The following is a 15,967-nucleotide window of genomic DNA, read 5'->3' on the forward strand; positions in this document are numbered from 1 at the left end:
CACAGATCCTCAGCATCCCTTGTCCTCTACGCATCAGTGAACAAAGCATTAATGTGCAGCATAGAAAGACATTCTTTAATTTTTTTTTTTTTTTTGAGGCAGAGTTTCGCTCTTGTTGCCCAGGCTGGAGTGCAGTGGTGTGATCTCAGCTCACTGCAACCTCCGCTTCCAGGTTAAAGAGATTCTCCTGCCTCAGCCTCCCGAGTAGCTGGGATTAGAGGTGTCCGCCACCACGCCCAGCTAATTTCTGTATTTTTAGTAGAGATGGGGTTTTACCATGTTGGCCAGGCTGGGCTTGAACTCCTGCAGGTCATCTGCCGCCTTGGCCTCCCAAAGTGCTAGGATTACAGGCATTAGCCATTGTGCCTGGCCACATTCTTTAAATTTTGAAACGTTTTATTTTAGTGTGTCCAATAATACTTGTTTCTATGAGTTTTCAGGTTTGTTTTGATCTCACAGATCCACCAAAGAGAAAGCAGCCCTGTGCCAGTTCCTCTGCTAGCCTTTCACAGGAGAAGTGTCACTAGAATACTACAGCCCGCACAGGCTCTGCTCCACAGAGACTTAAGGCTGAAGGAGTGTCCACTGTCAGGGGCATCCTCTGTCACTATGGTGGGAAGAGAACATGGTGGGTTGCCTTTCTAAGGGATTCTTGGGCTTTCTTATTTCCATATAAATGTAGAAGCAGTCTGACAACCTCCCCACCAAAAAACCTAAACAACAAAAATCTTCTAGACTTTGCAACAGCACTGAATTAATGATCAGTTGGGGAAACACTAATTTTACAAGTTTTATGAACCATGAACATAATATATCCCTCCAATATCTAGATTATTTTATATACATAGTAGCCCACATTTTCTAAGCATTTATTACATGCCAAGCACCATTAGGATGTTACATAAATTATTTCATTTAATCTTCACAATAATGCTGAGAAGGAGGCTTTAGTACTTCCATTTCATGGATGGAGAAACTGGAGTTTAGTAAGATGGCCAAAGGCCACGGTTAACCAGAGATGAGAATCAGGCACTCTACCTGCAGTCTGCAGTCTTCACCACTTTTTGACATGACCTTCCTGAGCTGACGGCTGCAGGAGCGATGGGTCTATGGATGGAGTTATTCAGGGGGAGGCAGACTTGGAGGAAAAGTCTCCCAAGATCTCCTGCATGTGCTCGCTCTCTACTGTTCAGCTTCTGTCTATCTGGATACATAATTATTTGTCCAAATAGCAACTGTCCTTCTTCTACCATTTCAGGCCTTACATAGGAAGTCCTTCTAAAGAGCTGCCTGACAGCTGCCCTTCCCCAGATCCCGAATATCCTCCTGGCCAGCTGGAGCAGAGAACAGTCCCTCAGCTGGTCATGCTGAGCTCACACCCTGTAAGTCTGACCACACTACACAGCTCTAGCTTTATCTAGAACCCAGCTCCAATCACAGTCGTGTCTGGCCCTAATCTCATGAGGAATGCAGGACCCATTTAGAGAGGAAGCCTCTGTCAGGCGTTAGGAGAGAAACAGAACTTCCCAGAGCTCCTCCACAGGGAATGAGAGCAGGGTAAGTGCAGCCTTTGTGACTCTCTCTCTCTGCCCTCTGTAGGATGGCTGCTCCATGAGGTCAAGCCTGGGTCTTCTCCCTCCTCCCCCTTTACCGATGCCTGGTCTCACAGGGCTAGTTTTGACCCCCACACTATGGCATCATCAACCTCCCTCCCAGCTCCTGGTTCTCGGCCTAAGAAGCCTCTAGGCAAGATGGCTGGTGAGTGGAACCGGACTCGCGACTCTGCTGTGTTCCTGAGTGTAGTGCTCAGTCTCCACAGGGCGTGGTGGGAGGCCTGCCTGGTCCAAACTCAGAGAGAGACGCAGGAAACGGGGGGAACTCCTGACCTGACTTCAGGGCCTGGACGCATGGTGGAGAGTGAGGAGGGGAGGCCTGCGTCAGCTCAGCCAGATCTTCATCCTTTTGGCTCGGAGGTTTTCCAAGCCTGCTCAGCTAGCTTTCCCAGCCTGGAAACCAGTGTGCTGAGGGCTTAACACTGTCTCTCGTTGTCTAAATCTTTGTTCCAGAACCATCTGGAGGAGAAGCCAAGCAGAGAGAGAAAATGAATCAATCCCCACCACAACTATCTGTCCTTATTAAAGGCTGGGGAAGCTGGGTTTTCAACTCCTTACGGAGTCCCTACAACACACCTGACACTGCATTCTCGGTGAACTTTCAGCACCTAAGACAAACCCATTTTACAGATGAGGCAATGGAGACACAGACTAATTTGCTGAAGGTCATACAGAAAGTGAGCCATAGTCAGAACCGTGTCCCTGACTGCAGGGTGTGGGTTCTGAATCGCGAAGCTCTCCGCTCCTCAGCAGCTCTGAGCAGTAGTCTCTTCCCCATCTGGTGACAATCTAGGATTTCTTGGGGCCAAACAGATGCCAGTCCTCCATGCCCCTTCCTTCCTGTATAGGTAGCCCTTCCTAATCTAAGTGCACCTCCCCTCGGTGCTGGAAGTGGGCTCTGGGACTGATGGATCCTTCTCACATAACGCAGCTCTGCCTGCAGACTCCCGGGTGGTTGACTAGTCAGCTCTAGTGGGAAGTTCTGCTTAAGGTGGGCTGGGGGTACCAGGTATCAAAGAGCCTGGGAGTAGTGCAAGGCCATTTCTCTTAACCAGGCTGGTGGGACACTCTCACATAAGGATTCCGGAGTTCTGACATACGTCCAAAACCTTTACCTTTAGAAGGCACTTTTAGGCAAGTCCCAAAGGATATACAAAAATAGCGGAGTGTCGGGCGCGGTGGCTCACGCCTGTAATCCCAGCACTTTGGGAGGCTGAGGTGGGCAGATCATGAGGTCAGAAGTTCAAGACCAGCCTGACCAACATGGTGAAATCCCATCTCTACTGAAAATACAAAAATTAGCCAGGGGTGGTGGTATGCACCTGTAATCCCAGCTACTCAGGAGGCTGAGGCAGGAGAATTGTTTGAACCTGGGAGGCGGAGGTTGCAGTGAGCCAAGATCACGCCACTGCACTCCAGACTGGGTGAGAGTGAGACTCTGTCTCAAAACAAAAAAAAAATAGTGGAGCACCAGGTCTCTGAGAATACAGTGTTTCCCAGTGCAGGGAAGCGGACTGCAGTCTGTCTGTCCTCGCTGTGAGGCGGGCTCCTCCCTGTGTGGGCAGTGAGAAGGCACCTGTTAAGAAGACACAGGCCTGAGCGGTGTTTCTCCCCCACAGACTGGTTCAGGCAGACCCTGCTGAAGAAGCCCAGGAAGAGGCCAGACTCCCCAGAAAGCACCTCCAGCGATACTTCACAGCCTCCCTCACAGGACAGACTATCCCCAAGCCTCAGCTTAGTCACGTCTCCCAGCCTGCCACCCACACACGCCAGTGACAGAGGCAGTAGTCGCTGGAGCAAAGACTACGATGTCTGCGTGTGCCACAGTGAGGAAGACCTGGTGGCTGCCCAGAACCTGGTCTCCTACCTGGAAGGCAGCACCACCAGCCTGCGCTGCTTCCTGCAGCTCCGGGATGCAACCCCAGGCGGTGCTATCGTGTCCGAGCTGTGCCAGGCACTGAACAATAGTCACTGCCGTGTGCTGCTCATCACGCCAGGCTTCCTTCAGGACCCCTGGTGCAAGTACCAGATGCTGCAGGCCCTGACCGAGGCCCCAGGGGCTGAGGGCCGCACCATCCCCCTGCTGTCGGGCCTCAGCAGAGATGCCTACCCACCTGAGCTCCGATTCATGTACTACGTCGATGGCAGGGGCCCTGATGGTGGCTTTCGCCAAGTCAAAGAAGCTGTCATGCGTTGTAAGCTACTACAGGAGGGAGAAGGGGAACGGGATTCAGCCACAGTATCTGATCTACTTTGACTTTTAGGAGACAGCCCTGTAGCCTAGTAGTTCAAAGTGCAGCCTCTGGAAAAGGCTGTCAGGGTTTGTATCCTGGCTCCTGCACTTATTATTAACCCATAAAAAGTAACCTGGGCAAGTTACTTACCCCCTCTGTGCCTTGGTTTCCTCACTGACCACCACGTTTCCATTGCTATGAAATGAGAACAGTATATAGACTAAGGGCTCAGAACATGGCCTAGCACATGTATTCATAATAGGCAGAGCCTAGCACAAATCAGGTCCTCAGTAAGTTATTAGCTAGCAGTAGAGTAGTAACCGTAATAGCATTACGTTTCTCTGAGATCAGGCTGGAGATGTCCATCAAGAGCTGGGAAGGTGCCAGGAGGGACACTGGTTTAGTAAGGCAAAATGATGCAAAATAATAGGAAAGAAGTGCATATGAGTGTATCTGGGGGAGGGCCATGCTATTGCAGTAGGTTTGGAAGTGTGGTAGTAGATAAAAAGGTAGAAGAGGCAGGACCTGTTGGGGAAAACAGAGATGCTGGGTTTGGGAAGGGTGACAATGCTGTGACTGGTCTCTTTCAGATCTGCAGACACTCAGTTGACACGTTTTATATCATGGGACCCCAGAAGTTGGAGTAAAGCTGGAAATAGAAAACCGACGCAGGGCCTTGGATTCCCACAGATGTCACAAGAGGTATAGGGAGCGAGTCTGCAGCGCTTTGCCCGTGTCCCTGGGATCACAGCACCCATCAGGCTTCCATTACTGTGGGCTCCCTAAGAAGACCATGGAGAGGTTGGGGACTCCCCCAGGAAGGCCATGAAGCTGGGGATTCCCCCTAGGAAAGCCACGAGGAAGCTGGGGACTCCCCAAGAAAGCCATGAGGAAGCCAGAAACTGGAGGTGGTAAGAGGTGGTACTGACCAATGATGGCCAGCAGGGCTCATATCCTGCCTAACTGGACAAGAAGCCTGGCACACACTTCTGTCTTCCCCTGGAACTGGGTACTGGCGTACACTGGTATCCCTCCTAAAGAGGTGACTCACCTGACTGATCAGCAAGAAGCCTAGATTGCAGGCCTCACCATGGATGGTCTTCCTAGTTGCCTGGGGAAACCCTGGAATGGGTGTCAGGAGAAAGCAAGAGGAATCCAGCCCTTCACACTCACACTACTCTGTTCCTCTTTCCAGAGACATCGATTCACTTCAGAAAGCTGTAAGGAAGACGCAGTCAGCACTGCACTGTATTTTTTATTTATTGCCTAAGTGCCATTAAAGACACAAACCTAGAAGCCATTCTGAATGTGGGTGTGAGGTGGTGGAGGCAGCAAGTGAAGAGATGGGAAGCCAGGGCTCAGGGTTCAACGCCTTCACCTGAGATCACAAGCCCATGGATGCTGTGACATCTGAGAGCTTCATCCGTGGTCTGGCTAAAGCTGATACTTTCACAGTCACCATCTTCACCTTTGGACTGGGAAGAATCAGCATTTTTCTTCTGGCAGATGACGGTATTCCTTATAGGACAGGCAAGGTTTCATTCATCTGTTCTCAGTAAGTTTGTTTCTGAACTGAAATGAATTTCATTATTTCCTCCAACATGTACTTTTGTGCCCCCTCTCTCACTTCTCCCTATCATGATCCCTCTTTTGCTGAAAAAAAGTTTTATTACTTTTTCTATCTCTAGTTCTAGAAAGAGAAAATTTATTTTTTAAATTATAAATTATTTTGCCGGGCACCGTGGCTCACACCTGTAATCTCAGCACTTGGGGAGGCCAAGGCGGGTGGATCACGTGAGGTCAGGAGTTCAAGACCAGCCTGGCCAATATGGTGAAACCCCGTCTCTACTAAAAATACAAAAATTAGCTGGGTGTGGTGGCGGGCACCTGTAATCCCAACTACTCAGGAGGTTGAGGCAGAAGAATTGCTTGAACCTGGGAGGTGCAGGTTGCAGTGGGCCAAAATCATGCCACTGCACTCCAGCCTGGGCAACTGAGCAAGACCCTGTCTTAAAAAAAAAAAAAGGCCGGGCGTAGTGGTTCATGCCTGTAATACCAGCACTTTGGGAGGCCGAGGTGGGCAGACCACAAGGTCAAGAGATCGAGACCATCCTGGCCAACATGGTGAAACCCCGTCTCTACCAAAAATACAAAAATTAGTTGGGTGTGGTGGTACGGGCCTGTAGTCCCAGGTACTTGGGAGGCTGAGGCAGTAGAATTGCTTGAATCCAGGAGGCAGAGGTTGCAGTGAGCCAAGATCGCACCACTACACTCCAGCCTGGGTAACAAAGCGAGACTCCATCTCAAAAAACAAAAAAAAAAACCCCAAAAATTATTTTATTATACACAAAAGGATTAACAAATAATATGTCCACTCATGTGTCGACCACCCAGTTTAAGAAGCAAAACCTTATCATCTCTTATAGTGGTCCCTTTGTGCCCTGAATTGTACTCCCCCCTCCCCCACCAGAAATAACCAATATTTTGAATTTTGAACTTCTTGCTTTTAGCTTTTCTGTATACATTTACCACATACGTATGCACCCCCACCAGCATATTGTTTAGTTTTACATGGTTTTCTATTTTATGTAAACAGCATTACAGTGTCTGTATTCTGCAGATTCCTTTCCTTGTTCACCAAATGTTTGTGAGATTTATCCATGCGGACGGATGACACGCCAGATATTAATAATACACTTTCATCCCACGATGTAAATATGCCACCATTTAGTTACACATTCTTCTCCAAATGGATATTTGTTGTTCCTAGGTTTTTGCTATTAAAAACAATGAGCCTCTGAACTTTTTTGTACATTTTTGCAAGCAAGATTTTCTAGGATTTAGCCTAGAAAATCCTGCTGGGGCTGGGCGTGGTGGCCCATGCCTGTAATCCCAGCACTTTGGGAGGCCGAGGTGGGCGGATCACTTGAAGTCAGGAGTTTGAGACCAGCCTGGTCAACAGGCTGAGGTGGGCGAATCACGAGGTCAGGAGATCGAGACCATCCTGGCTAACACGGCGAAACCCTATCTCTACTAAAACTTCAAAAAATTAGCTGGGTGCGGTGGTGGGTGCCTGTAGTCCCAGCTAATCGGGAGGCTGAGGCAGGAGAATGGTGTGAACCCGGGAGGCGGAGCTTGCAATGAGCTGAGATCGCACCACTGCACTCCAGCCTGGGCGACAGAGCGAGACTCCGTCTCCAAAAATAAAAATAAAAAAATAAAAGAGTTCCCACTTTTTCATGTTCTTGCTAACACTTAATCAGATTTTTAAATGTCTGCTAATCTGGTGGGTGAAAACTGGTAACCTATTGTAATTTTTTTTCCTTTTCACCATTTTTATGAAAAAAAAAAATCAAGCATATACTGAAAGGAAAAAGTTTGATGAATCCCTATGTACCCATCTGCTAGCTTCAACAATTACCAACTCTGAGCTAATCTTTTATCAGTAATACCCTACCCGTATCTCTCACTCCTCCCAAGATCATCTGAAGCAAATCTCAGAAATCATTTTATTCCTAAATATTTAAGTATGCATCTCTAAATTATTAAACTGTTTTTGGTTTTGTTTTTTGTTTTTCTGAGATGGAGTTTCGCTCTTGTTACCCAGGCTGGAGTGCAATGGCACAATCTTGGCTCACTGCAACCTCTGCCTCACAGGTTCAAGTGATTCTCCTGCCTAAGCCTGGGATTACAGGCGTGCACCACCACACCCGGCTAATTTTTGTATTTTTAGTAGAGATAGGGTTTCACTATATTGCCCAGGCTGGTCTTGAACTTCTGACCTCAGGTGATCCACCGGCCTTGGCCTCCCAAAATGCTGGGATTACAGGCGTGAACCACCATGCCCAGCCTAAAATATTTTACCTTTTACTTTGTGCTTTTTGTGTGTTACTCAGGAAGTCCTCCGGACATCTGTATATTTTCTTCTGTCTTTAATCCACCTGGATTTTCTGTTTGGGTTTTTGTTGTTCTTTAGTCAAAGATCCAATTCTTTTTTCTATTTGAATAACCATCATTTACTGACTAGGCCATCCTTACCCCACCCCTACTGATGATGATGTCACTGCTGTCACATATTATCATATGTTGGGGGCTGTTACTGGGTTCTCCAGTCTCCTCCCTTTATCTGTTTGTGTAACCCTGTGCTGGTGTCACACTGGCTTGTCTACTGATGTTTTTAATAAGCCTGGACCATTTGTAGGTCAATTCTTCCTGCTCTTCTTTTTTTTTTTGAGACGGAGTCTCGCTCTGTCACCCAGGCTGGAGTGCAGTGGCCGGATCTCAGCTCACTGCAAGCTCCGTCTCCCGGGTTCACGCCATTCTCCTGCCTCAGCCTCCCACTTCCTGCTCTTCTTATACATCAAAAATCACTTTAACTTTTCTTGTTCCTTTACTCTTCCATATAAATTGTTTATTCAACCATCACGTTCCAGGAAAAAGCCTGTTAGTATTTTTATTGGACTTACATGGAATTTACAGATTTTGAAAAAACAGACATGTTTATGAGTCTTTCTATTCATAAAAATAGTATGTCTCCATTTACTTATATCTTTAAGTGTATTTCAATAAAGCTTTCTATCTTTTCCACATTGGTCAGCTCCTCTTTTTATTAGAATTATTCCCTACCATTTCATATTTTCTGTTGCTGTTGTAAAGGGTAATTTTACATTTTTATCTATTACTGATATAAAGAATTGTAATTTATTTCACATATCCATCTAGTATTAAACAGCATGCTGAATTACTTAATTCTATACGACTATAAACTTTGCAGGGTCTTGCTGTTGCCCAGGCTGAAGTGCAGTGGCGTGATCATGGCTCACCACTGCCTCGACCTCCTGGGCCCAAGCGATGATTCTCCTACCTCAGCCCTCTGAGTAGCTGGGACCACAGGCCTGTGCCACAACTCCTGACTAATTGATTTGTACTTTTTGTAGAGATGGGGTTTCGCCATGTTGCCCAGGCTGGTCTTGAACTCCTGGGCTCAAGCCATCTGCCTGCCTGGGCTTCCCAAAGTGCTGGGATGATAGGCTTGAGCCACCACTCCTGTCCTGTCGGATTTTCTACAAACAGTCATACAATTTGCAAAAGAAAATAAAAACTTTCGTTCCTTTTGTGGCTCCTAAGGCCTCCAACAGAACAAAGTGACAATAGCAGCCATCCTTGTCTCATTCCTTCCTTGAAAGGAATGCTTCACACGCTTCTGCACTAAATGTGTGTGTTGTAGGTTTTCTGATACATAATTTTTTCTTTCCCTTTTTTTTTTTTTTTTTTGAGACAGAGTCTTGCTCTGTCTCCCAGGCTGGAGTGCCGTGGTGCGACCTTGGCTCATTGCAACCTTTGCCTCCCGGGTTCAAGCAAGTCTCCTGTCTCAGCCTCCCAAGTAGCTGGAACTACAGGTGCGTGCCACCACAACAGGATAATTTTTTGTATTTTTAGTACAGACAGGGTTTTACCGTGTTAGCCAGGAGGGTCTTGATCTCCTGACCTCACAATCCACCCACCTCGGCCTCCCAAAGTGCTGGAATTACAGGTGTGAGCTACTGCGCCCAGCTTTTTTTTTTTTATTATTTGAAGAATTTAAGATTGGAATTAATTGCTCCTCAAATGTTTGTTAGACTCATCTGTAATACCATTTGGGCCTAGAATAGTCTCTGTTTTTTTTGAGATGGAATCTTGCTCTATTGCCCAGGCCTGAGTGCAGTGGGATTACAGGCGTGAGCCACCACGCCTGGCCAGAATATTCTTTATTGTAAAATTTAAAGCTGTAATTTCAATGTCTTGAAGAGTTACAGATCTATTTAGATTTTCCATTTCTCCTGGAGTCAATTTGGTATAAAAGTCAATAAAGACTACATGATCAGTTTAAGTAGATTTTTCAGTCTGAGTGTCCTGGATCATGTACACAATCATCAATGTGAAGTCTGTCTGCATGAAGAATCATCTGTGGTTATAAATTCTTAGGAGGTTTTTTCCTTCTTCCCTCTGGGACAACGGTTGAAGCAGGCAAGTTTCCTAATCACCTTCTCTCCTTTAGTAGGGCAGCATTTTTCTTTTTCAAAAATAGTTGGCCGGGCATGGTGGCTCAAGCCCGTAATCCCAGCCCTTTGGGAGGCCGAGACGGGCAGATCACGAGGTCAGGAGATCGAGACCATCCTGGCTAACATGGTGAGACCCCGTCTCTACTAAAAAATACGAAAAACTAGCCAGGCAAGGTGGTGGGCACCTGTAGTCCCAGCTACTTGGGAGGCTGAGGCAGGAGAATGGCTAAACCCAGGAGGTGGAGCTTGCAGTGAGCTGAGATCCGGCCACTGCACTCCAGCCTGGGTGACAGAGTGAGACTCCGTCTCAAAAAAAAAAAAAAAAAAAAATAGTTGGCCTGGCCAGGCACAGTGGCTCATGCCTATACTCCTAGCACTTTGGGAGGCCAAGGCGAGATCACCCAAGGTCAGGAGTTCAAGACCAGCCTGACCAACATGGCGAAACCCTGTCTCTACTAAAAATACAAAAAAATTAGCCATGCGTGGTGGGCACCTGTAATCCCAGCTATTCAGGAGGCTGATACACAAGAACTGCTTGAACTGGGGCGGCAGAGGTTGCAGTGCGCCGAGATCGTGCCACTGTACTCCAGCCTGGGCGACAGAGTGAGACTCCGTATCCAAAAAAATAAAAAATAAAAAAAATTGTTGGCCCCTTCATTGAGCTGGTGGACCTTCAGGGATCTTAGCTCTATGGAAAGTTCTGTATCTTAATTCCTCTTTCAGACATAAGCTCAGGTCTTGTCTCTTGTCCCTTGGATCATGTGCTAGACGTCTAGAGATCAGCAGTGGCCCTTAAAATAGCTTTCACCTTAAAAACCCCCTTACCACTCTATAGATTCGAACTCCCACATCATTGTGGTTCCTGCAGTTTTTACTTTTTTGAGAGCTCAGCAACGTAACTAAAAGAATGTTTTAGTTATGTTCGGGTGTTTTGTAGCTGACTTGTTTTCAGTTTAGTCTGTCATAATTACTGAAATGGAAGTGGGAAGTATCCAGTCCTTCTTCAGACTAAAAAAGAAAAGATTTGGGAGGTTTTTTTTTTTTTTTTTTGAGACACAGTCTCGCTCTGTCACTCAGGCTGGAGCGCAGTGGTGCAATCTTGGCTCATTACAACCTCCGCCTCCAGGTTGAAGCCATTCTCCTGCCTCAGCCTCCCGAGTAGCTGGAATTATAGGTGCCTGCTGCCACACTCAGCTAATTTTTGTATTTTTAATAGAGATGGGTTTCATCATGTTAGCCAGGCTAGTCTCAAACTCCTGACTTCAAGAGATCCACCGCCTTGGCCTCCCAAAGTGCTGGGATTACAGGCATGAGCCACTGCACCTTGCATGGGAGAAATTTTAAGATTTCTTAAAAACTAAACAATTGAACAGGGCTTTATAATAAATGAGTAACCTAATATAGCATTGTCTAGTAGAACTTCCTTTGATAATGAAAATGTTCTCCATCTGTGCTCATATGGTAGCCACTGGTCACAAGTGACTTGCTAACTGGCTAGTGTAACTGAGGAACTGAATCTTAACTGTGCTACCATAAAGATTCCTTTCACTCTGAGGTCTGGTATTTAATAGAACTTCTGGTAGCTGAGGCTTCCTATGAGCTCATCCTTTCCTTGAAACAGGCATTCTTTTTTTTTTTATAGACAAAGCCTCACTCTCTTGCTCAGGCTGGAGTGCAGTGGTGTGATTATAGCTCACTGCAGCCCCAAACTCCTGGGCTGCAGTGATCCTCCCACCTCAGCCTCCTGAGTAGCTGGGACTATAGGTATAAGCCACCATGTGGGACATGAGCCAGCCTTTTTGAAGAGTAGAATTCTGGTTTTATATTTTAATCAAAATTATACCCATATTGTTGAATTTTGCCGCTAATGAATACATTCCTCTACTATTTCATTTCAAATGTTTCTCTTTTGCTCATTATATTTTAGCTACACAGGTCATTCCTTTTTTCTGAGACGGAGTCTTGCTCTGTCACCCAGGTTGAAGTGCAGTGGCATGATCTTGGCTCATTGCAACCTGCACCTCCTGAGTTCAAGTGATTCTCCTGCCTCAGCCTCCCAGGTAGCTGGGATTATAGGTGCACACCACCACACCCGCACCCGGCTAGTTTTTCTATTTTTAGTAGAGATTATGTTTCACCATGTTGGCCAAGCTGGTCTCGAACTCTGGACCTGAAGTGATCCGCCTGCCTTGGCCTCCCAAAGTGCTGGGATTATAGGTGTAAGCCACTGCGCCCAGCAGTCATTCCTATTTTTAAAAAAATGTCAAGTATATTACTGCTCTAGGGTCTTTGACAGCTAATATTTACTCTGCCTGGGCTCTTCATATGGCTGGTATGGCTGGTTCCTTCTCATTCAAGTCTCAGCTCAAATGTCACCTTTTGAGAGGCTGACTGCAATCATCTTATCTAAAGGGCTTGGCTGGGCATGGTGACGCATGCCTGTAATTCTAACGCTTTGGGAGGTGGGCAGGTCACCTGAGGTCAGGAGTTTGAGACCAGCCTGGCCAACATAGCAAAACCCCATCTCTACTAAAAATACAAAAATTAGCCAGGTGTGCTAGTGTACGCCTGTAATCCCAGCTACTCCGGAGGCTGAGGCAGGAGAGTTGCTTGAACCTGGGAGGCAAAGGTTGCAGTGAGCCAAAATTGCGCCACTGTACTCCAGCCTGGGTGACAAAGTGAGACTCTGTCCCAAATAAAAAAAAAAGCAGGGGGCTCCTATCCCCAGGCTCTTTCACACTGTCCAGTTTTGTTCTATTAACAGTACTTGGCCTGGCACAATGGCTCATGCCTGTAATCCCAGCACTTTGGGAGGCTGAGGCAGGCAGATCACGAGGTCAGGAGATCGAGACCATCCTGGCTAACACAGTGAAACCCTGTCTCTACTAAAAACACAAAAAAATTAGCCGGGTGTGGTGGCAGGCGCCTGTAGTCCCAGCTACTGGGGAGGCTGAGGCAGGAGAATGGTGTGAACCCAGGAGGCGGAGCTTGCAGTGAGCTGAGATTGCACCACTGCACTCCAGCCTGGGTGACAGAGCGAGACTCCGTCTCTGGGGGAAAACAAAACAAAACAAAACAAAACAAAAAAAACACCATACACAGCACTTAATCATTATCTTGTTTACCTCACATACCCCATTTGAATATACAGTTTATGAAAGAAGTGGCCTCGCTGTCTTGCTCAGAACTAATAGTGGCTGGCACATGGAAAATGGAGACCTGGAGAGGTTAAGAGACTTTTCCAAAGTTGCACAGCTAGTCAGTGTTGGGGCCCTACTTCATGGCTCTCAATTCTGGGTTCTTTTTGTAAAAACGTAGCTACTTTGGCAGGGTGTGGTGGCTCACACCTGTAATGCCAGCACTTTGGGAGGCCCAGGCGGACGGATCACGACATCAAGAGTTCGAGACCAGCCTGGCCAACACAGTGAAACCCTGACTCTACTAAAAATACAAAAAATTAGCCGGGCGTGGTGGCACGCGCCTGTAATCCCAACTACTCAGGAGGCTGAGGCAGGAGAATCGCTTGAACCCGGGAGGCGGAGGTTGCAGTGAGCCGAGATGGCGCCATTGCACTCCAGCCTGGGTGACAGATTCTAAGTCTCTCCTAATAATGCTTTCTGCATCACAAAAAATGCAGTCTTTTATCCAACTCCTAATCTATATTTCTGGTAGAAGTAATCCAAAAATCAAACTAACACATGGTACACTGTTACTGACCAAAACTGACTGTAAGTTGCATCTTGTTGCTAATGTTGAAAATGGCAAAACCTGTCCCATTAGATCTGTCTGAAAACCTAAACTCAAATCACTGGCAAAAATAATGTGTGGCTGACTGAAACGATGTAACTTTTTTTTTTTTTTTTGAGACGGAGTCTCGCTCTGCCGCCAGGCTGGGGTGCAGTGGTGCTCTCTGGGCTCACTGCAACACTCCGCCTCCCGCATTCAAGCGATTCTCCCGCCTCAGCCTCCGAGGAGCTGGGACTACAGGCGCCAGCCACCACGCCCGGGTAATTTTTTAATTTTTGTATTTTTAGTAGAGACAGGGTTTCACCATGTTGGCCAGGATGGTCTCGATATCTTAACCTCGTGATCTGCCACCTCGACCTCTCAAAGGGCTGGAATTACAGGCGTGAGCCACCGCGCCTGGCCGTAAGTACCAACTCTTGACAAAATTTACATCTGTTAAATAATACCAGCGAAAAACGGGCTAACCAGAAACAATGGTCACTAAAGAAACCCTCAACAGCAGAAGTTACAAGTAATAATTTTATACAGCAAAAAAAAAGAGAAACGAAACCCTGGGAGACGAATCATACTGCGAATCATAACCCCGGGTAGCAGGGCAGAAATACAGGCCAACTAGAGAGAGGAGGGGGATGCCTCCAGCCCGGAAATAAGTGGGTGATGGAAATGGTTCTTCTGGCCCTATTCGTTTACCTTTCTTGTCAGCAGAAAAGTGCTGAGTCTACAAAGTAAAAAACTGATCATGATGAAAATTTCTGCAAAGTAATTAAAATGGGAGAAAAATGGAAATGACTTAAATACTCGGTATAAAAAATCGACCAAAGAATAAAATGGGTTCACGGATTTGCGTCAGAAACGTTGCTTCCCTTATAATTGGTCAACGTCGGTGAAACTAGGATTAAAATGTCAGTATTCAAACATGGCCTCCAACACTCCCGCGGCCCAAGGGGGTCTTCGGCTCCCACCACGGGGCGTGGGCCTGGGGGTCCCTCTTCACTGCGCAGCCACTTCTAGCCCGCCGCTTTCGGGACTCGCAACCTTCTTTTCCCTTCCCTGAGGGCCGGCCAGCACCACAAAGGGGCCAAAGGCAGTAACTTTGTTGAAAGGCGCGCCCTGGGACAGGTCTGCGGGCTCCGCTTTGCGCTGCACGCAGCCCGCAGTAGCAGGTGCCAGAGCAGGGTACGCCGGAAGTTAGCAGCCCAGCCAGGCTGCTAGGCTCGGGCGAGGGGCGGGGCCGGCGCAGGGCGCGCAGGCGCACACCGCCTTCCGGGCAGCATGGCGGACGCAGCTCCTCAACTCGGCAAGAGAAAGCGGGAATTGGACGTGGAGGAGGCCCACGCCGCCAGCACAGAAGAAAAGGAGGCAGGAGTTGGAAATGGTACCTGTGCTCCTGTCCGCTTACCATTCTCCGGCTTCAGAGTGCAGAAAGTGCTGAGGGAGTCTGCGCGGGACAAAATCATTTTCCTACACGGGAAGGTACCAGGAGGCAACCCTGAGGCGGGATGCGGGAAGCGGTGAACCAATCATCGCCTCGGAGGCGGATTTTTTTTCCGGATCTCGGCCGGAAAATACCAATCATTATCACTCGGGGGAGGTGGGAATGCGCCATTAGAATGCATAGAGGGGCGGTAAAAGGCGGCAAGATTGCCCTTGAAATTAAGGCAATGAACACATCTAGCTGTAATTTTTCTAATGTCTCTTTCACTAGAAATATCTACTAGGAGAGTGTATTGCAGATTAAAGATCACATGTTACATTCCCCAAGCCGTTCATCATCCATTTATGTATATAGGGACTAGGAACCCAGTAAAGGTTAGATGTCTTGCTCATCCCTGTCCCTGGAAACATGTCCCTCAGTCCATCAGAGTGTAGGAGATGTGATCTCTGCCTTACACGACTTCAGCCCTAACAGAACAATGTATTATAATTGTTAATTCAGTTCTACACACGCGCTTTCATGCATGCCAGACACTAACCTAGGTCCTGGGAATGTGGAGATGAAAGTTACCTGATCTTCAGGACTACAGAATATTTCTGGCGAGACAGATAAAGCTTGCTCCAATGCCAACGTGCTCAGCAGTCTGGCAGGGGCTGAGGAGAGATGGAGACCATTCCAGGAACTAGTGAGGAGGCCTAGCCAGGGCAGGTATGGGGGTTCCCCAGAACTACCAGCAGGAACTCTCACCTTTGGGAGGATCAGGGAACCTTGGCCTAGGCTTCCATGCCTCTGTATCTGTTTTTTTGTTTTGTTTTTATTTATTTATTTATTTATTTATTTTGAGACGGAGCCTCTTCTCTGTGTCGCCCAGGCTAGAGAGCAGTGGTGTGATCAGTG

The 15,967-nt window shown here is 47.4% G+C and overlaps 2 protein-coding genes and 1 long non-coding RNA gene across 6 annotated transcripts in view; 2 read left to right on the forward strand and 1 right to left on the reverse strand.

The window, feature by feature from the left end:
- Positions 1 to 452: 452 nt before the first annotated feature.
- TIRAP (toll-interleukin 1 receptor (TIR) domain containing adaptor protein) lies at positions 453 to 5,447 on the forward strand. Of its 4 annotated transcripts, none has more exons than XM_011934646.1 (5): positions 453 to 628; positions 1,259 to 1,382; positions 1,600 to 1,758; positions 3,233 to 3,808; positions 4,438 to 5,447. In XM_011934646.1, exons 3-5 carry the CDS (start codon positions 1,692 to 1,694, stop codon positions 4,455 to 4,457), a joined length of 663 nt encoding a protein of 220 aa, XP_011790036.1. In that variant the 5' UTR covers positions 453 to 628; positions 1,259 to 1,382; positions 1,600 to 1,691; the 3' UTR covers positions 4,458 to 5,447. The 4 variants fall into 4 exon arrangements, with proteins under 4 accessions (XP_011790036.1, XP_011790037.1, XP_011790034.1 ...); XM_011934647.1 differs by having other exon boundaries at positions 453 to 612; XM_011934644.1 differs by lacking the exon at positions 4,438 to 5,447 and having other exon boundaries at positions 3,233 to 3,992.
- Positions 5,067 to 15,145, reverse strand: LOC105506481. The gene is made up of 2 exons (XR_001000928.1): positions 15,035 to 15,145; positions 5,067 to 5,365 (listed from the first exon to the last, which is right to left on the reverse strand). It is a non-coding gene; the product is annotated as an uncharacterized LOC105506481 (long non-coding RNA).
- The window catches only part of DCPS (decapping enzyme, scavenger), a 40,014-nt gene continuing 38,195 nt past the window's right edge, over positions 14,149 to 15,967 (forward strand). Inside the window, 1 exon segment of the mRNA XM_011934643.1 lies at positions 14,149 to 15,108. Coding sequence (XP_011790033.1) covers positions 14,908 to 15,108 — 201 coding nt within the window. The 5' untranslated portion in view covers positions 14,149 to 14,907.

The sequence above is a fragment of the Colobus angolensis genome, unplaced genomic scaffold (genome assembly GCF_000951035.1).
Source record: "Colobus angolensis palliatus isolate OR3802 unplaced genomic scaffold, Cang.pa_1.0 Scaffold137, whole genome shotgun sequence".
In the NCBI taxonomy this organism is placed as follows: Eukaryota; Metazoa; Chordata; class Mammalia; order Primates; family Cercopithecidae; genus Colobus; species Colobus angolensis.

Coding starts and splice junctions, on each gene's coding strand:
- TIRAP (XM_011934644.1), top strand. CDS start 1,692: ATGGCATCATCAACCTCCCTCCCAGCTCCTGGTTCTCGGCCTAAGAAG. Junction 1,759..3,232: donor GCCTCTAGGCAAGATGGCTG/GTGAGTGGAACC, acceptor TCTCCCCCACAG/ACTGGTTCAGGCAGACCCTG.